The sequence below is a fragment of the Panicum virgatum genome, chromosome 3N, assembly GCF_016808335.1.
Source record: "Panicum virgatum strain AP13 chromosome 3N, P.virgatum_v5, whole genome shotgun sequence".
Lineage (NCBI taxonomy): Eukaryota > Viridiplantae > Streptophyta > Magnoliopsida > Poales > Poaceae > Panicum > Panicum virgatum.
In genome coordinates, this window is record NC_053147.1 from 7565533 (window position 1) to 7585538 (window position 20006).

Sequence of the window (20006 nt, forward strand, 5' to 3'; positions counted from 1 at the left end):
AATGAACAGTTCCACATGTTCGAGAAAAGAAATGAACAGTTCCAATCGCAACTATTTATGTGCTGATTTCTCTTTTTTCCCCCCTATTTGCACAGATTTTTGTTCAAGCTCAAATTTTGCATGTACATAAATGATTGCTTGTTCTATCAATCCAGATTTTTGTTATAATTTTACGTGTATCGATTTAAGTGCTACCATATTTGGTAACACGGTAGCAACACATGATATATTCTCCCCTATGTTATACTTCAAGTGTGAAAAAGGGTATCTTTCAGCAAAGATCTGTGGAAGTAGGTTTTAAATTCTATAGATGTTATGCGACGGCTTTATTTGTCGCCAAAATTGTTACCTTGTTGAATTTGGCGCTTAAAACATTCAGTTATAACACTTCAGCAGATCAGCTCAACAGTGCGCGTAAACACTTCAGCGGTGGTGGTGGGCTGCCCATTTCAACATCTCAATTGAACTTGTTCATGTTTGAAACAAATATAAAACTTTGTTCGCAATCTTTCCATCTAATCTGAAGTGAATCCAGAGTCATCCAAACTGATAGCAGATTCCTGCTTACAAGTCACAACACAAATCAAATATCTACAATGGATTATGATAATCAATTCAAATGCCGAATGCTGCACCACAGTCCTTTTGAACCACAATTCAAATATCAAATTACGAGTTTCACAAGGAATGACAGGAAAATTGCCCCACTCGGAAAGCCGGACGGGGTATCTCGCCCCCATCCGATTCTGGGACGTCGAATCGGTATCCGACGGCCACAAGCATTTAATATTTGGTTTGCAAGTGAAGAAAATTTCGCCCGCGAAGAAGCCCTAAACCCGCGGTTCTCCTCCCTCTCCCGCCGCCGGCTGAAACCCCCAAAGCCCCTCCGAGCTGGCCCGCGCCGTCGCTCCCGTCTTCCTCACTTTCCCAGGCCGCCGCCGACCCCGCGGTGCTGAAGACCGCGACGCCCTCGAGCTCCGTTGTGCCGCCGAGCTCTGCCAGCTTTCCGACGACCCCGAGCTGACCCACCCAGCAAAGCAGCCGGACCTCCCGCCGCCGAGATGGGCGGGGGCCGCGCGCAGGTAAACAAGCCTCACAAGACCCGCTTCGCGTCCAAGGCGTCCCGCCACGCGCACAAGATCGGTAAAGTCGCCCCCCCCCCCCTCCGCGTCTCCCTTGCCCCCCTGTCCGCGGCTCCTCATCTCACTGGTTGCATCTGCTTCCGCAGACAAGGTCAGGAGCGGGAAGCCAGAGAGCAGCCACCGCGCCGCCGTCAAGGGTGCCCGCGCCGCGCGCATCCAGCAGAGCAAGGCGGTCGGTTTTCAATTCAACACCGTGCCCATTTGTCCCCCCCCCCCCCCTTTTAGGCGCTCTATATGCAGCTGAACAATATGTGATTTGCGCGATTGCTTTTAGTTCTAATAGTGCTGGTCGAAATGGCATAAGTACAGCACATGTACATATGAGAACACTAGCCAGAGAAAAGAAACACTGATTGTTAGTTTGCAAATCGAGGTCAAGTTTGAAGTTTGCATATCTCTATTTTTTTCAGTAACTTACTAGTGTTAATAAAAGATTCTCAGTATTGTTTGCATGGTGAGATGAGAGATGTTAAAATGTCTCAGCTTTGTCCTCACATTTGGATGAAGAAATATCTCTCAGAGCAACAATCTGATGTATACCGTCTTTCTGATTGAGTCCCACGAATGCAACCTATACCATAATTTCCTCATCCCTGTTTATATTTTTATCCTGCTGTCTGAAGCATTTTTCTGTGTGTACAGATCCGTGATAAAAAACGTGCTGCTTTGCTGAAGGAGAAATGGTCATCTATAGGATCTTCAGGCGCACCACGTGTCATTGTTAGTGTTCTAGGATTTTCTCTGAGATTCCATTTGGTCACTCTTGTTGTTTCTTGTGGTCAGGCTAGTTCTTCTTTTAAAAGTAATTATTTTCAGGTTCTTGTTGGCCTATCTTCATCAGCAAATGTTGGATCGCTTGCCAAAGACCTTTTGACATTTGCGGAAGGATGTGATGGGAAACTGAGATCCTCTACTGTTGCTTCTCCTACTTATAAGCTTCGAACCACGGTAAGTTCAAAATAAACATGATCATGATATTTTGATTGATGCCACAATTAGTTCACAATGGGTCTAGTTTTAAGATTCTTTAGTGTTATAATGCCATTTATTTAATTTAGATAGTCAATTTCATTTATACCATTGTTTTATATTCACAATATCTGTGAAGGTACTGCAAGCACCATATGGTGATCTTACCTCATGCATGGAACTTGCAAAGGTATACCTTTCAACCATACTCAATTTGTGGTAATTTTACGCTCTATTTTATTTTCTTAGCTCTAATCTGGAACCTGCAAATGTACCTGTCCTACATAGGTCGCTGATTTGTTGGCATTCGTACTACCAGCAAATTCATTGTACAGTAGTGATTCGAGCAGTCCAATTGATGAGTTTGGGTCGCAATGCCTATCGGTATTTCGGGCCATGGGTTTACCTAGTACAGCTGTTTTCATTCGAGTAAGCTCCAGCCATGAACTCATTAAGATACCATGTTACGATTTTCTGGTGACTTACCTGTTTAGTACTCTAAGATACCATGTTACAATTTTCTGGTGGCTTACCTGTTTAGTACTCTAACATAATCAGGATCTTCCAGTGGACAATAAAAGCAGGCAAGAATTGAAGAAAGCAGCAACTTCTTTCCTCTCTGCAGAGCTGCCTGAGGACTGCAAGTTTTACTTAGCGGACACAAAGGATGATTTGCATAAGGTTAGTATTCTTTTGAATATTTAATATTAGAACCTTTGGTTACCTTATGTTTGTTATTTCCAATTTTTTGTTTTGATCATGTATCCTTAATATTGTCCAGTTCATGTGGCTTTTCAAGGAGCAGCATCTTTCGTCACCACATTGGAGAAACCAGAGACCATATGTTATGTCTGAACAGGTTTTCTTACGTGCTATGCTTCACTGTGTTGCTTTTCTAGAACAGTTGCTAATTAATTTTGTCCACATATGAAATTTACCAGAAGACATAAATTGATTTTTATGTAATAACGGGTCTTACTGCTATGTTTATACTGTTATATGATTATATCTGGCCCCACTATATGGTGCAAGACATGATTTTTATGGTATTGCCTAGGCGATGAGGTGGGCTGGGTCTCCTTACGGCAAGGCGCCACCCTGTTGCCTTATGCACATGCCATTGCCAGCTTGTTTCTGTTGCTGCCCTCTTGAGCCTCGATTCTACATCACCTGCTCGATTCCACTGTTGCTCACTTGGGGTGTTGGCCACTGTTGCCTGCCTTATCCGGGAGGGCCCATGAGGCTGCTGCTGTGGATGGGAGCAGAGAGGCTTCATTTTGCTTTTCTTGTTTGTCGAATATGTGTGTAAGTTTTGTGTCATGTCATGCTTTAGGCGCCTAGACAGTGAGTCATACTGGGGCTGCCGTAGCTCATTTGACCGTCTTAAGAACCATGGTGCAAGGCTTTATTAAAGCATGTGGCCACAGAGTATATCAAAAAAGTGTGGCCACATGCTTTCAGGCGTTATGGATCTGGATTGGGCTTGGTCTTGGTACATTTTTGCATCAAAGGTTTCTCAAGTGATCTTGTGCCAGTTTACTTTTGTTTATGCAATATAGCTACTTCAGTTCTTGCATTTCTCATTTTACTATCATTGGTACCAACACATGATTACTGCTTCAGGTCTGTATAAAACCTGATGACAATACGGGATTGTGCACACTACAAGTGTCTGGATACTTGCGGGCCCATAATCTTTCAGTGAATCAGCTTGTAGGTGTCAATGTTCAATTTTTTCTTAGCTCTTATGTTCATTTCCTTTTCTAATACCTTTTCCATCCAAAAGGTCCATGTTTCAGGTGCTGGTGATTTTCAGTTAAGCCAAATTGATGTCTTCAAGGATCCTTGTCCTCTTAATGAGCGGAAAAACTCTGATGTAATGGAAACAGAAGATAATGGAATTCAGGTTTGTTACATTGAACTCGAAAGCTTTAGAAATTGAATAATGCTGATGCCCTTTTGCTAGGCACTTCTCACATGTTAAGGTATCTGTTTTCAGTGTCATAGTTTAACTCATTTTAACCTCCCATATTTTGTTTTGTTTCAGATTGTTAACACCTTTGTTCCAGACTCTTCGAATCAGGAACCCTTACTTGTCGAAAATGTACCAGATCCTCTTGCCGGGGAGCAGGTGAGTATTTGTTTCCAATCCTGCTCCATGACTTGTAATTTTTACAAGTATTTGTTTATAAGTAGCATCAGTATAAATGTTCTCTTGTTTGTAGATTTTCATGAATTATGTCTTTCCTCCGTAGCATTTCAACTATGTTGATCACCCATTCATATTTTGTGTTAAGATGCTTATGTTTTTGTAAGGCAAACATGCGAAAAGTTTAGTTCATCTTTTTAAGTACTTATTGTTATAATATCTATATGTGATTAGACTTGGCCTACGGAAGAAGATATGGAAGAGGCCAACATAAACAACAAACAGAGAAAATTGGTAAAGAGGAAGCTTCCTAGAGGCACTTCGGAATATCAGGTTTGCATTTCTATTGAACTTTTTGGTACCTCAGTTTGATTATGTTTACGTATTTACTAATCATCCTCAAATGCTATTGCCAGGCTGCTTGGATTGTTGATGATACAGATGATGAAGATAATGACTCCGATAATGACAACCAGGCTGGTTCTGGAATGGTCATTGATGAGCAAGGTCATGCAGATCAAGGAAGTGATGGTTCAGATATAGATGCAGTTTCTCACTTCACGGAAAAGTTTGATGAAGAAACTGTTGGGGATACTGAGATGGCAGTAAGTTTCTGTCTTCATTTGATAATTTTAAAGCACTTGCTTGCCATATTAGAGTTTAGGGTTTCACAGGAGTTGGAAGGTAAAACATATTTTCTACTTGTTACTCCTGTTCTTTTTTGTTCAGTAAATTTTGACATTTACACCCTCTTATTTTTTGAATTGTGTGCTTGTCCATATTAAGCTGTCTCAAGATTTAAAGTATCATTCTTCACTTGCAGGATGAAGAAAATTTGACTAAAGAACAGATAGAAGAAGAGATTAAGAAAATCAAAGAAGCTAATGCTGAAGATGAAGGTATGGGCTTGCTATTTCCTTGTGATGTTAACATGCCATTATTTGAGCATGATATATGAACGGACTTAACACTTTAAACTTGTTTCCTTAACAGTTCCAATTGGCTGCTTGTTACATATTTCTTGCTTATTATGACTGCCAATTATCAAATTATGTATGGAACACAGTTTCATTGCAATAGTTGCAAATTTTCAAGAGTTATGCTTTATACATTACTGATAGAATAAAACACATATCCCTCAACAAATGTGATCATTCCCACGATGAGGGGTTGCAATGGGCCCCTGATCAATAACCCCCAATAATCAGTTTACAATTTTCTAGTAGGTTTTGGTATTTCTGTCGTATAAGACGATTCCAAAATCAGCCAGGAATATTAATGTATTGCCTAAGTCAACATTGAAGACCAGTGTTCTTTTCACATCACCCGTGCTGATTTAGTATCCCAAGTTCTCAACGGATGTTATTTGAGAAATGATATATGTCCCTGTTAGTCAAGCTTGAAGTTAAGCAAAGTTCCTAATATGATCTGACCAAAGTTAATATCAGTGTGGGCTTTTAGCTTCAGTAAATTTTAGCAGTTTTGGTTAAGGGATTGACAAAGACTTACATTCATATATCATATAATATCGCAGAATTCCCTGATGAGGTGGAAACACCATTGGATGTTCCAGCAAAAAAACGGTTTGCAAAATACAGAGGACTAAAGTCATTTAGAACGTCATCCTGGGATCCTAAGGTGTCTATTATTTAATTTTGTTAACAATTAATTTAAATCTTAAAAAACTATTGCTAATTACTGCTATTTTATTGGAGAATTTATTCATTTCATGTGGCATGTTCTCTCTCTCTCTCTCTCTCTCTCTCTCTCTCTCTCTCTCTCTCTCTCTCTCTCTCTCTCTCTCTCTCTCTCTCTCTCTCTCTCTCTCTCTCTCTCTCTCTCTCTCTCTCTCTCTCTCTCTCTCTCTCTCTCTCTCTCTCTCTCTCTCTCTCTCTCTCTCTCTCTCTCTCTCTCTCTCTCTCTCTCTCTCTCTCTCTCTCTGTACTGTTAATTGTAGGAATCATTGCCACCTGATTATGCAAGAATATTTGCATTTGATAACTTCACACGGACTCAAAAGCATGTCCTTGCGAAAATTACCGAGCTAGATGGGGGAACAAAGGACTGTGCTCTTGTGGGATCATACGTAAGGCTCCATGTAACAAACATTCCTACTGATATTGCTTCCAAACTTTGTCATCCATCAAGAAGAATACCTGTGGTGGTTTCTGGTCTTCTTCAACATGAGTCGAAAATGTCAGTTCTTCACTTCAGGTAGACATGCTGTACTAAACAACAAATTTCATTTGCTCCAATATTCCGGCAGTATGGCATATCTCAAATGGTCTGTAGCTCAATTTGTATGTCATAATAATGTATGTTTCTTTAATTCATTTGCTCTTAGTGTGCGTGCGCGTGCATGCGCGCTCACCCTAAGTTCCCTCCTGAAAATGATCATGTCTATTGTATGTGGGTGTTGTTTGGTTTGCTTAGAAAATTTTAACTGGGTCGCATGCTGTGTCATTCCCTCTTAATTGATAATTCCGACCAAATGTTGGCAGAAGCATGGCCGCCATCACCAAAAGATTGGCTATCCAAAAAATTGCATCTCTTGGGGGTGACCATATACTGAAAAGTAGTACTAGTATTGTTTTTTATGATCTCTAAATTTTAGTTATAATTATTTCTTGTGGGTAAATATTTGACAGAAACAGAAGGGGGGATTAGAGGGGAGGAATCGTAAACTGTAACATAAATCCCTGAACTAAACAGAAGAAAACTCATGATTCTATACATCTGGTGTTTTGCCCTATGACAGACCAGAGCCACTTGGATAACCCGTTTCCAAGAGTGAAAAGAAAGCTCCATTTGTGGGCAAATTTTTTTAAGATGGTGACATAATACAGATGTAGACACAGCTAATATGCTTCTTAAATACAAGCAAATATAGACGATTGAATGGTTTCAGCTTGTGTCCTGTCTGCTGTACTTTATTGCTACAATACTGTGCTTAATCTTATCATCCCTTTTTTGCAGCATAAAGAAACATGACTCATATGAAGCTCCTATCAAATCTAAGGAGCCTTTGATTTTCAATGTTGGATTCAGGCAATTTACAGCAAGGTAATCGAGGTTTCAATTTTACTATTAGGAATTATATACTTTCATTTTCCCTTTCTTTACTTTGCATTTCACCTTGAAAGTTATCTCACTGTTCTTTTCTATATTAGGCCGTTGTTTTCATCCGATAATATCAACTGCAATAAACATAAGATGGAGAGGTTTCTACATCATGGACGGTTTTCTGTTGCCTCTGTATATGCTCCAATTTGCTTCCCTCCATTTCCTCTGATTGTTTTGAAGAACAGAGATGGCGAGCAACCTGCCATTGCTGCTGTAGGTTCACTAAAAAGCGTGGATCCCGATCGAATCATCCTTAAGAAAATTGTGTTGACAGGGTACGCTGAGGCATCCTATTTTTAGTTCTGCAAAATTCCTTGTACTTTTTTCATTTCTGTGGAAGGTTTTGGCATTTGACTTTTGCACACTATTAGTGCTGCATTTTCAATTCATTTTTTTTGCTCACTTCCATTAAAAGTGCAGAGTAACTTCACATACAACGCTTGTTTAGATGCCAGCTAATTTGACATGTTATTTCTGCAGGTATCCACAGAGAGTCTCGAAACTGAAAGCGATTGTGCGGTACATGTTCCACAATCCCGAAGATGTCAAATGGTTCAAGGAAAGTATATATTTCTCCATGTTCTATTGATACTGTAGGCTAATTCAATGGGCCAATAACCAGGGGGTCATTTTGGTTGCAGCCTGTTGAGTTGTGGACAAAACATGGACGCCGTGGCCGGATCAAGGAGACTGTTGGCACTCATGGTATGTTGGTTGGCTAATGTTTCTTTTGACAGTACATGTTTGATTGTTTTAGAATATCCCTGCTATTTTAATGGTTTTGCTAACTTTTTTGTTTTCACAATTCTCTGACCAGGTGCTATGAAGTGCATATTCAACAGCAGCATACAACAGCATGATACCGTGTGCATGAGCTTGTTCAAACGCGCATACCCAAAATGGCCTGAACAGCTGTACCAGGTGTAGGATGGATTAACCTTGGACGTTTCAGCAGCATGTCAGGTTGGTGGCACTTTGTTTGATATAGCAGCTCCTACCAACAAGATGGAATCCAATTTCCTGTAACGTTTTGACTGTTTAGGTGTTAGCCGTACCGTTTGTGCCATCAGGCGAAGTTTTGGTCATGTCAGTTCCGCTGGATAATCAGTTGTATTTTGTTTCTTTTTGTGAGGCCGGTGCAGGACATTGTGGATGAACCTGTATATGTGTGCTGATCTTATTTATTTAGAGCTAAATCTGCGGAGTAAGATTATGGATGCATTTTTGGTGGAATACAAATGTGTTATTGTTTCAGTTGCACCTTGTTTAAGGGTAGGTCAGTGCTGCAAAAAGCAAGTTGCTAATGGAATCCTTTTGAGTGCTAGACGATACTAAACACGAGGTTCCAAAGTTAGCTCCTGGTGTTCTAACGCCGGGTTCCAACAAATAGTTCGTTGCCAAACGAGAGTAATCAATGCTTTTAATAGTAAGCCCAGCGTAGGTGTTTCATTATGGCTTTACCTGTTCCTAATACAGTGCGCACCTCTATTTCTCGCCTAGGAAAAGATAAAAGAATGTGTAGAACTCCTATCTTTATTGTGGCAAGTATACTAAATTTCACTTATACGGAGCTGGTGACAACATAATTGTCAAAGAAAATAAATCAAATAAAAATACAAATGAAGGCAAAATCTAGGAGAATCGAACGTATCATTATATAAAAATAAAGAATATGGATCAGGCGTCCGATTGATTCGACGCCTTTCCCCCTACACTACCATCCGCACTGCTATCCCGTGCCCTTCCAAGCTACTATTGGCTATTGCCGCTGCCCTCCCGCCACTGGCCTCCAGCGCCGCCCACCCGCGCCACGCGTATGCTGCCGCCGGCATGAGTCTCCGCCGCGTGCAGAGCTTTGCCTCTCCCAGCGGCGAGCTCCCACGGCAGCGAGCTCTCTCGGTGGCGCGACCTCCAGGCGGCAAGCTCCCCCAGCGGTGCGAGCTCCCTTGGCGGCGCAACCTCCCGGCGGCAAGTTCCTCGGGCGGCATGAGCTCCCCTGGAGCGAGCTCCTCGGCTCGCCATCCTCCTCTGTTTTGTGCTAGGGTTTGTTGAATGTTGCAAGCGTATGTTCACGTGTTTTAAATGGTTTAGAATAATGTTGCAAGTATTTCATTTAGATGTTGCAAAAGTAGATTTGAATGTTGCACGTGTTTCACACGCATGTTACAAGTGTTTTATTTGAATGTTGCATTTTCATCGAGAGTTCTAGAATGTTCAATGCAATGTGGAATAGGTGTTGTGGCATTTTTTTCTCATAACTGATGGATGGATAATAATTTTTTCGATTTGCTTTGATGGTACAAATACTAATTTTCAATGTTGCATATGGTAAGTTTTATATGTTTCATATGTTATTTTCGAATGTTGCATGGACCGTTCGATGGAAGATGTTCAGGCACTACCAGCATCCTAAAGAATAAGTTGAACACCCATCTTTCATGATAATAAGTATTCTTAATTTCTTGTCAGCATAAACTGCTCTTTTGCATTAATATAGTCTAACTTAAACTTTTATCCAGCAAACCAAACATACTCAACATGAATTTAACATGTTCGGTTGTGCTACTTGTGGTTGGCCGCGAAGGAAGCGCAAGTGCCACCAAGCAAGATGTTACTGCAGCTAGGGTTGAAAATGGACGGAAATAATTCTATTCCCGTCCGTTCTTTTCTAAATTTGTTCCGGATCTATCTGAAAACATGACCGAAAAGTTCGAAATAGATCCGTGTAGCCAGTAGCAGGATGAGAAACAGGTAATAATGTATGCATTATGTATTTATGAGATCCTATTTTCAACCATCTTTAACTTAATAGTCGAGATGTACATGCCACATGCACACATTTAATTTTTCTTCCATCAAGCAAGCAACGATGTTATTTATTTTCCTCCCAAAAATAATAAAAATATTTCATTTCCTTCTATAAAATAATGATATCAGTTATTATCCTTCCAAATAAATAATGACGCGAACTATGAGCATATGCAAAGAAAAGTAAAGTGTGTGCAAGAAAAGTAATATACGTGTATAAGAGGTGGGTATAGAAAATTGTTGGAGTAAAAAGTATTTGATTTTTTATAGAAATATTTTTTCTTCTATAAAAATGGGTCTCCATCTCCTAGGATTCCCCCGCTGTGGGCCTCGAGTGCTCCTAATTCATTTAAGAACCCATTAGATCAATTTTTAGAGAAAATCTCTCTCTTGCCAATTTCTTTGGCCTGACAAGTGAGATCCGTGTAGCGTACGTTGGGTCTAATTTTGGTGAGAAAAAATTTCAATGAGTAAAGTGCACACCCGATCCTTAAACTTGCGTTGATGTGTCATCCCGGTCCACAAACTCTCAAAACGATTAAATACATCCATAATCATGGTTACTGTGCTATTTAAGTCCATAATCCCAAGTAAACCGCGTCTATTATTGCAACTAGGCCCTTCCACGTTTTTTTTCTCCGTTTGGAGCATGTGACATAACTTGTAGAATGTTGTCTCTATCAGGGAGATTCCTCTTACAAAAATTCTTTTACACAAGTTCATCATTCAACTTTTTACGTACGAAATTCATCATACAATTTTTGAGTACAACTCTCAGTATACTTTTTTAGATAACTTTTCACACAATTTTGATGTATAAGTTCGTCATACAGCTTGTGAAAAATATAATTTGTCGAGATAATTTTTTCAACACAACTTCTATGAAGATATAATTAGGAAAACTTATCGGATAACTTTTTATGTACAAGTTCGTCATACAATTTCAAAGCACAATGCTTGATATAAATTTTAGTAGATTTTTTTCTAAAGACTTTGTCAAGAGAATTTCTCTAGAGAAATACATAGTAGAAAGTAAAAAGTTAAAACCTGAAAAAAGAATAATAAATAGTAGAAAGTAAAAAGTTAAAACCTGAAAAAGAATAAATAATAAATGCTGCCATTACGGAACACAGGGAAGAAAAATAGAAAAGAAAAAAAAAGAGAAAGGAAATCGATTACCTGCCTCCCGCCTGGCTATCACGTGGCCACGTGGCTGGGCACTCGCTGGATGTTCCGTCGCGCGCCACGAAGCACGTGCAAAGGAAACTGCGCGGGAGGAAAATTGGAGCCGGAATCCAAAAAAAGAAACAGACGTGTCAGACGTGGAAACCGAAAAGGAAAAGGAGGGACTGTCTGAAATCGCGCGCTGCTACCCGTCCTAGCGCGCGCGCTAAATAGTGTCGCCCGCAGCCAACCGCATGCTCGCGCCCCTCGTGTTGCCACCTTCTCGGCCGTGTGGTGCGACTACACCCTAGTCTTAGCGTACACGCCCGTGCAAGAGATCATGTGCTTGCATTACTGGTGATGTAGATGGTGGAGGTTGTGCCCGACCTTATAATCCTTTTAGACGGGTGGTCTTCGTGTTGAATTTTTTGTGTTGTGATAATTGATAAAGTACTATGTTATTTCTATATATTAGTCCCCCCCGGCTCCGTGGACGCTCAACCAGTCCACGTTATCGAAAATTTTATTGCTCATTGGATGTCTATCGGACGGTAAAAAATGTTCTGCACGGTTGAAACTATAGCGCCGTCAACCGCGTTTCTATATATGAGTGCCCCGCGGCTCGTCCTCTTACCCAGCCGCGTGCCTTCAGGCTTGCTCAAGGGGGCACGGTAAACCGCCCCCCACCCTACGTAGGGGGGTTTTGGGGGGGAGCGAGCGCTCCAACGGCTCCCCCCACAGCTCCCCCTACGTAAGGGGAGAGATGAATCTCCCCCCATGTATGGAGGGAGTTCACATCTCCCCCTATACTTTAATCACATCATTTCTTCATGATATTAATCTCGTTTGAGTCCCGTAACATGATGATAATGCGTATTATGACAGTACAAATACTATATGATTTTTTTAAATTCAAAAACGATAAATAAATAGTTAGTTAATGAGTGATAGTATATAGAGGGAATAGATATGGGGGGAATGGTTGGAGAGAAGGAGTTATAGAGGGAGGAATCTTTTGGAGGGAGGTAGTAAAATATAGTAAATAGTACGTTTGGGGGGAGTTGGATGGGGGGAATGGTTGGAGATAGCCTCAGGCGTTCTCCAACGCCTCCCCCCAAACCCCCTCCCCCTGTGTGGGGGGAGCTTTAGAGGGGAGGGTGCCTCCAACGGCACCCCTAAAGCTCCCCCTATGTAGGGGTGGAGTTGAATCTCCCCCCATATATAAGGGGAGATTACAACTCCCTTTATACTCTAATTACGTTATTTGTTTATGATAAAAAATTTATTTGAATTTCGTAACTTGATAACAATATGTATTATAGTAGTATAAATACAGTACTATTTTTTTCAGAATTTAAAAATGATAAATAAATAGTTAAAGAGTGAGTTATAGTGTATAGGGGAATGGATATGGGGGGAATGGTTGGAGAGAAGGAGTTATAGGGGGAGGAATTTTTTGGAAGGAGGTAGTAAAATATAGTAAATATTATGTTTGGGGGGGTTGGATGGGGGGAATGGTCGGAGAAAGACGGTCTCCTCCGCGTCCCTGCTCATCTGCTGCCTCCTCATCTGCTACCTCCGGCCCGCCACTACCGCTCGCCGACGCCGTGCACGCATGCCTAGCGCGCCACCGCCGTGGACGCTCGCCTCCGAGCGGAGCTGCGGTTGGCGAACAGGGTGGGGCGCAGCGGCCGTCCCCGGCCCGGCGGGCGACTGTGGAGGCGTCTCCCCGGTCTCCTCGAGCTCCGGCGGCAGCCTCCGGATCCGGCCGGAGCGGACCTCGAGCGCAGCACAGATGGCGTCCATGGCCGGCGCGGCCCTCCTCCCTCGGCGACGCGGGTCCATAGCCTCCCTCCTCCATCCTGCGGCGGCTTGCATGGCCGGCGCGGCGGAGACGGCGTCCATGGTCGGTTCGAGAGGGCACGTCGACGGCTACCTCCATTGCTTGCGGATCTGCCCTCCATGGCTTGCGGATCCATGGCAGCAATGGCGGGTGCCCGCGCGGCGCCATGGCGGTGGCAGCGGCCGGATCCGCCCCATGGCTGCTGCGCGCGGGGCTGGCGGCGGCCGTTCTCCTCCTCTGCCCCCTCACCTGCCGCACGCCATGGCGGGTCTCCTCGAGGTCCACCGCGCGACTTCGGCCGGGCCGGACCTCCTCGACCTCAGCCGCGCGAGGCTGTCTTTCTTCCCGGCGCACCCCCTCGTCCCTCTCCCTCCTCCAGATGCCGGCGTCGGCGGCAGAGGTGGGCTGCGTCGACCTCCGCCGCGCGCCATGGCGGACCGCGACGGCCTCCGCAGCGTGCCATGGCGAGCCACCTCGAGCTCCGCCGGCCGGATCCGCACGCGGTCACCATGGCAGAGCTCGTGGCGGCGTCCAGCGGCCGTGGTACCCCGCACCTGCAGTACCCACTACCTGCAGTACCCCGCACCCCAGAACGCCGGCCAGCCGGGCGGCCAGTGCCGCCGGCATCCATGGCCAGGAGCGCTTCGAGCTCTCCTATTTAGGCAGGGGCGGCTCCAAATGGTGGACCGGGTCTCGCGTTTCGTCGTCCGCCGCGCGTCTCGACGTCTCTCCGTCTCGGACTGTCTCTCGGAGTCTCTCCGAATCCAAATCGCTCCGCGTCTCTGCTCCCTCGGTCAGTCCGTGCATGTTTTGGGGCAGCGGCATGGCGCCGCGGTGGCCGGCGAGCGGCGGCCGCAGGTACTGCCAATTTGCCAATTCGTCCGCGCTTGGAAATTTGGGAGCTGCCGCCAGTACCGATCTCCTCTTCCCTCCCATACAGCCCCACCCCTGCATTTCGTTGGAAGCAGTCACTTGCATGCAGTTGCTGAGGAATCGATCCTGCTGCATCAAACCCCCAGCGAGGTAACAAACCTTTCAATTGCAGCTACCAGTAGATCAGCTAGGATGCTTTGGACTCAAATCATTTCACTATAAATGCGGAGGAAGATAACACCGTGTTAGTTGTTTTGTTTTTTCAGATCTGAACCTTTCCTCCTCCCTACTAAGGTTGCAATCCCTGTGGCTAAGAATGAATCTACAGAACTGACTTCTCCAAGCAGCAGGCGATTAGCCTAATCTGTTTCCCTGTGGTATGCGTTAGCCTCGTCCTTTCCTGCCCACAGACAGTTAGATGATTATTTCGTTTAGTTGGCTAAATCTCTGTAAGGTGTGACATGTCTTCTTTATTTCTTCCCTTTACTCTCTATTTTTTTGGTCTATTTTTCTTTGTCAGGATAATAAGTTGGGTGAACATTGCAATATGAAAGAGAAACATTGCAACATGGGGAAGGTTAGTATCTCCTATCCGAGAAGAAGCATTTCCCTTATCAGTTATCACATGTTTGGCCGACATAAGTGTGCTCATTTCTTTTTTCGTTTCTCCGAAACCAATCAAGATTTTATCTCGGAGATGTAGGCGATGGTGCTGCTTCTGAAGCTCATGGTCAACATGGTCATGGGAAGGTGACGCAAAATCATTCACATTCTTCAGCTTTGCAATAAAATGATTTAACGCATATCATGCTAATTACACATTTGATTATAACTATCAACTCTGATTTTGACTTGCTTACCTACATCTCCTTTCTTAGTCCTTTTTCATGCCCAGGGAGATATTAATTATGGTCCTAAATTAAAATTAGAAAGTCCCTTCTTCAGCTAAAGCTTATTGTGGTTTGTATTTCCCTTTTCCTCATTGTTATTTAAATTCTGAATACCCTACTAGGTTAAAGCTTTTTTCTGAGCCTCAGACTTCAGAATTACAAAGCTATTTTCCATGGCAATACTGCTTGTGGGTTCATAGTCTTCAGTCTTGACCTCCCTAGCAACATCAAATTTCCCCTTAAACTACTGATACACATTATTGTAACTACTTAAACTGATTCTGTTTCCCCCTTTTTAGAGCATGAATACCTTTATCAGATAGAAGATCCTGCGGCATGATTTTATTTCAACCCGAATTTCCCGCGGCATGCAGATAGAAGATCTCTGCCTAGCTGCATATGGGGATTTGATTTTTGTTTCAGTATCAGATCGCTTCTATAATGCTGGATGGGTGCCAGTATTATGCTGGGTTGAGTTTGTGCCCCCATCCTCCTTCCAGTGGAAATTTTGCTGCTGCTGTATTTAACATCCTAAGGTTATTTTGACTTTTTTCTTATATGTTGCTCATGTAGGTCAAGTACCTCGGAGAAGAAGGTGAAAGCACCCCTGCAGCTGGTGTTACATTTATTTGCTCACCCTGGGAGCTGCTGGTCAGTGACAATAGTCAATCGATCTATCATAGCGGCATCCTTTTTTTTTCCTGGTTTTACTATAGTCCATTTGTGCGTTAGCATTTCGGTTTGCATACCACAAGTCTTGGGACGACTTTCAAACTAGGAATACAAACTGTTGTCATACCTCCTTTATATTCCAGTTATAATTAAAAAGGTTCCAAACATAAAACAGCCAAGCCAGATAACCATTGAGTTGTATGTTTTTTTTGCTTTCCTTGTCATTATCTGAGTGAACTGGACTCTTGGACCTCAGGTTCATCAACATTTTATATTTACATGCTGCTGTTTGCACCATTTAGCTTTTATAAGATCATGCTGATAAGTCATTGTTCATGTTCGGATGATCTGTTTATGTGATATTTCAGAGAATGCTGCAGTGATTGTGAGCCCAAAGGGAGAGGTGAAAGGTGCACACTGAAACTCCCTTTATTTCTGTATGCATAACTAATCTGCAGTAGGATTAGTTGTAAGTCGTTCCAGAAGATTACCAATGTTTAAAGTTTGCTAATTCATGTTTGCCCAGCACAATCAGAATAATATGCATAACTGAAACTTCCTTGTTGCTAATGCATGTGAACATATACAGAAGCAAAGCATAGGAAAAGAATGCCATTCTACTGTATTTGGGGGTGACTTCACGGTGACCTGCTCATTCTTCACGTACAACTCTGAAACTGTACCTGTCTGCCTCCGATTTTGACCGCCCCGTCTTCTTTTCCCATCAAGGCTGATATGAACACAAGAAACTCAAATAGGAAGCTACCAATCCTTTGGGTACTAGAAAATGCTGAGCTTGCTTCTGTTGCTCTGTCAGCTGGATTGGCGACTGCTGCAGGGGTTGGAATGGGTGCTGTTGGTGCAGTGGGGGTCCCTCGCCGCCTGCCTCGTTTGCGTCGTGCGCGTCGCAGATTCTTACTTCGGCTTCTCCCTTTCACATTTGCCCCCGTGAACGGCTGGTTGAAGCGTTTGTGCGCCAAGAAGTCATTTCGCATGTATTATTATCATGGCCTTCTATGTTGCTTTAAAATTATTTTCTTATGGACTGTGGTGGTCTCATTTGCTGCTCATCAGAGTCTTCCAGTAAGCATATATCCTATGGCGAGGAAAAAAATATGTACATATATAATGAACTGAAAAATATACTTGCATCCTCCCATCCAGCTTCTTCCAAATTTCATATTCCTCAGATTATATTGTTTGCATTCTACTGAAACTAGGACCACATCCAAAAATACAACTGTTGCATGCCTGGCTCAACAAGACCACAAAACATTAAGTTGACAGAATAATTCCGTTTCTTTTGAGAGCTAGCTGTACTATAATGGGATAGCTATTTATTTAGGATTGAAATAACCTCATAGTCTGCCAAGAATTGCTCAGATAATGTGGTAGATTAGTTTTCTTATCTTTATAGGTGGCTAATTATAAGCCTAACTAGCAATCTTTGGCGTTGGCTGTCTCTTATTAGCTACTGTAATTCTGGTTAGCTCCTCTCCCCGTTTACTTATACTGACTAAAAATTTTAAAAATTCATGTACCCAGACACATTTGGATGGCCAAGTTCAGTTGCTTTCCGCAACAGTAATAATATGAATTAAGCTCATTGTTGCTTTTTGGTTCTTACTGTTACGGCGACATGTGTCCCTAAACCATGTGAGCTATCTCCATGGACATGCAATTTTAAGCTGTAGCAGTAGGGGAAACAAATCCTACCTGAAATGCACACACCACATTACGTTTCGCTTTTCAGCCCTTAATCGCCTTGGTGTTTTGAGCCCCCTATTTTTTTTATGTTACAACTGCTGCCTTCTAATACCCTCATTGCGGTGTTAAGCTTAATGAGAACCTGCTGTTATTCTTTTTGGGTTGTTTTTCTTCTCAAATTTGGAACAGGCAACATTGTATGTCCTTACACATGAAGTTGATTGTGAACAACAGGAGCAAGCAATTCAGTTCCTTTATTGTCCCTATAATACCTTGACATTATTCCACTTTTATTTAATGAATGTGAGTAATTTTAGTTAGTATTGTTAATTGGGATCTGGAATTTGTCCACCCAATTTTGTTGAGTGTGTTTGCACCTTCTCCATGTGATAATTCAGCAGGTTTGTGTTGAATTAAAATTCCATGCAGACAACAACCTTTACACCTGAGCTGCATGTAGATCTGCCTTGGTATCCTTTGTAAATGTTTAGCATTTTGCTAGCTTAACAAAATGACTGAACTGGCTGTTTAAGATAAAGTATCATCGAACTATTGTAATCCTCTATGTATGGACCATTTAGTTGTTTTGCCTATCTTTTGACAATTATAGCTCTACTACAAATTTATTCATACAGTTACTGTGCTTTCTAAAACAAAAACAGAGGTCATATTTGACTTGGGACTGCCCCGGGTCTGACAAAAATGATGGCAAGAATTTAACTCTTGAACGATTTCAAATACTTCTTGCGCTTCCCAAACTGCTTACAGTGTCATATCTCTGTACTCCTTAACATTTGGGTTACATTTTCTATTTGAGTGTGAGTCCTCTTTAATACTTAGGCTACATATGCTATCTGGGCTGTTTTGCACGAACTGACCCGTTACGATCTTATTAGGTTACACCTGGAAAAAAATAGAAATTTATAAAACTTTAACTCTGACCTTCCTTTATCCATTTTCCTATCAGATCTTATAAAATTTACATACTATTTTTAATTTCTCTACACTTCAAAATATTTACTACTACCATAATAATTACCAGTAAGATTACAAAGAAATTATGCGCGCGCGTAATCCCCTAGTATGGATACTGACTGATGACAGATTATTGCTGTTGTAGTGGGCTTCGCTCATCATCCCTATGATTCTATCCATCTAGACGGTGCAACAGCCAATGTCGCAACCAATAGCTCACACAAAACCATGGATCGTACCTCGGCCGCATGTGCCCTCGTGACGTCCAGCGACTCACCCTCGACAGCTCTTCTTTATCTGTTCTATAAAACGCAAGGCCACTATCTTTCTCTTCCTTATCACATCCACCGTTGTGACGTCGTCACCTTCGGTCTTTTTTCTCCATCAGGGGCGGAGCCAGGAATTTGTTTTTATTATTATTAGAGAGACCAATCATGCTAATTTATATAAAAATTTAATCAAAATTCAAATGTTCAATGTAAATTTGGGAACCATAGGGGCCAGGCCCCAGCCCGCCCCTGTCTCCGCCCCTGCATGCAATAAGCCGCCGCTATTGATATCTGGTCATCTTGTCTATTTCTCATCTCTATCTCACTCTAATGCTGCTTTACACTTGTGTTGACACTGCTTTTTGGTACGTGTCAAAAGATCGGTGAAAAGAAGGATTGCCAGTTGGAGATAATGATGGTGCGCGGAAGGAAAGCATCGGGCACGATTTGATGCCGATCGGACATCTCAACGTTTTCTGGGCAAGTTTTGATGAGAGATAGTCTCGGTTTGGAAGGCGGTGTTTTTAGTTATTAGAATAAGTTTCTTTAGATAGAGTCAATGCTTTGCCGTAATCGGTTAGTACTGTGTTAGGATGGGGGTATAAATATGAGCCTTCGGACTATTGTAAAGATTGATACACATCCAAACAAACAAACTTTACTACTTGCAATTTACTTTCCCATCGGCGACTTCGCCATCCCTTTTTCTTTTCGGCGAGTTCTTTCGAGCTGATCAAGTACGTCTCACATTCGAGCGACTTGATTTGCTGGTAAGTTTTTGTTTACCGAGTAAATCTGAGCTTTAACTTCCGGGCGCATCGCTGTCGCTTCGTTCAGATCTATTCAAAATTTACCGAATTTATCTAAGTTTTGATCTCGGGCGCATCGCTGTTTTCTCGTTTAGATTAATTCACAAACTACCCGGCTTAGTGATCTGTTTAATCGGCTGTAAGCTACTTGTTTATCACGATAAACCCTGTAAAGCCGATTAGATTGAATCAAAAGCTTAACTTTGTCCAGATCCATACATTCGTGGATTTGTACATTGTTACTCGGCACGTGTCGGCTTTAGATCTAGCCGTCTAGCTGATTATCGGCATTGTGTGACATCCCGAAAACTCACCAAAATAAATCACGCGCTAAACTTGTTGAGCTCGACTCAAACCCTGAACCCTAATTCCCAGAAACTCTCCCGATCAACCCGACACCCGACTTCAATCCACGTCCCATCTCCTTCCCATCCAACGCGACGCGTCGTGACCGGCCGCCGCGAATCCCGCCCCCTCTTTTTCCTTCTCCCCTTTTTTCTCTCCCTCTCCTCCGACCGCGTGCCCCACCTCCAGCGGCCGCACGCCACGCGTGGCCGACCGCAGTCGCGGTCGCCGCTGGCGCACACCGCCCCCCTCCTTTTTCTTTCCCTCC

At 42.8% G+C, this 20006-nt stretch overlaps 2 protein-coding genes across 18 annotated transcripts; both read left to right on the top strand.

The window, feature by feature from the left end:
- Positions 1–817: 817 nt before the first annotated feature.
- LOC120664058 (pre-rRNA-processing protein TSR1 homolog) lies at positions 818–8637 on the top strand. 2 transcript variants are annotated; one of them, XM_039943035.1, is made up of 22 exons: positions 818–1143; positions 1229–1314; positions 1785–1862; positions 1959–2090; positions 2251–2301; positions 2400–2540; positions 2670–2792; positions 2893–2970; positions 3735–3824; positions 3898–4017; positions 4159–4242; positions 4495–4593; positions 4677–4865; positions 5084–5159; positions 5795–5898; positions 6218–6474; positions 7237–7323; positions 7431–7658; positions 7864–7942; positions 8025–8088; positions 8201–8346; positions 8426–8637. In XM_039943035.1, exons 1-21 carry the CDS (start codon positions 1062–1064, stop codon positions 8308–8310), a joined length of 2358 nt encoding a protein of 785 aa, XP_039798969.1. In that variant the 5' UTR covers positions 818–1061; the 3' UTR covers positions 8311–8346; positions 8426–8637. The 2 variants fall into 2 exon arrangements, with proteins under 2 accessions (XP_039798969.1, XP_039798968.1); XM_039943034.1 differs by having other exon boundaries at positions 8201–8637.
- A 4240-nt stretch (positions 8638–12877) lies between these two features.
- LOC120664059 lies at positions 12878–16366 on the top strand. 16 transcript variants are annotated; one of them, XM_039943041.1, is made up of 9 exons: positions 12883–14056; positions 14139–14221; positions 14338–14448; positions 14592–14648; positions 14755–14821; positions 15261–15436; positions 15535–15612; positions 16002–16043; positions 16223–16366. In XM_039943041.1, the coding sequence occupies exons 1-3, from the start codon at positions 12971–12973 to the stop codon at positions 14432–14434; spliced, it is 1266 nt and encodes a 421-aa protein (XP_039798975.1). In that variant the 5' UTR covers positions 12883–12970; the 3' UTR covers positions 14435–14448; positions 14592–14648; positions 14755–14821; positions 15261–15436; positions 15535–15612; positions 16002–16043; positions 16223–16366. The 16 variants fall into 16 exon arrangements, with proteins under 16 accessions (XP_039798971.1, XP_039798975.1, XP_039798984.1 ...); XM_039943050.1 differs by having other exon boundaries at positions 12888–14056; positions 15261–15431; XM_039943039.1 differs by having other exon boundaries at positions 12888–14056; positions 14338–14648.
- Positions 16367–20006: the final 3640 nt, after the last annotated feature.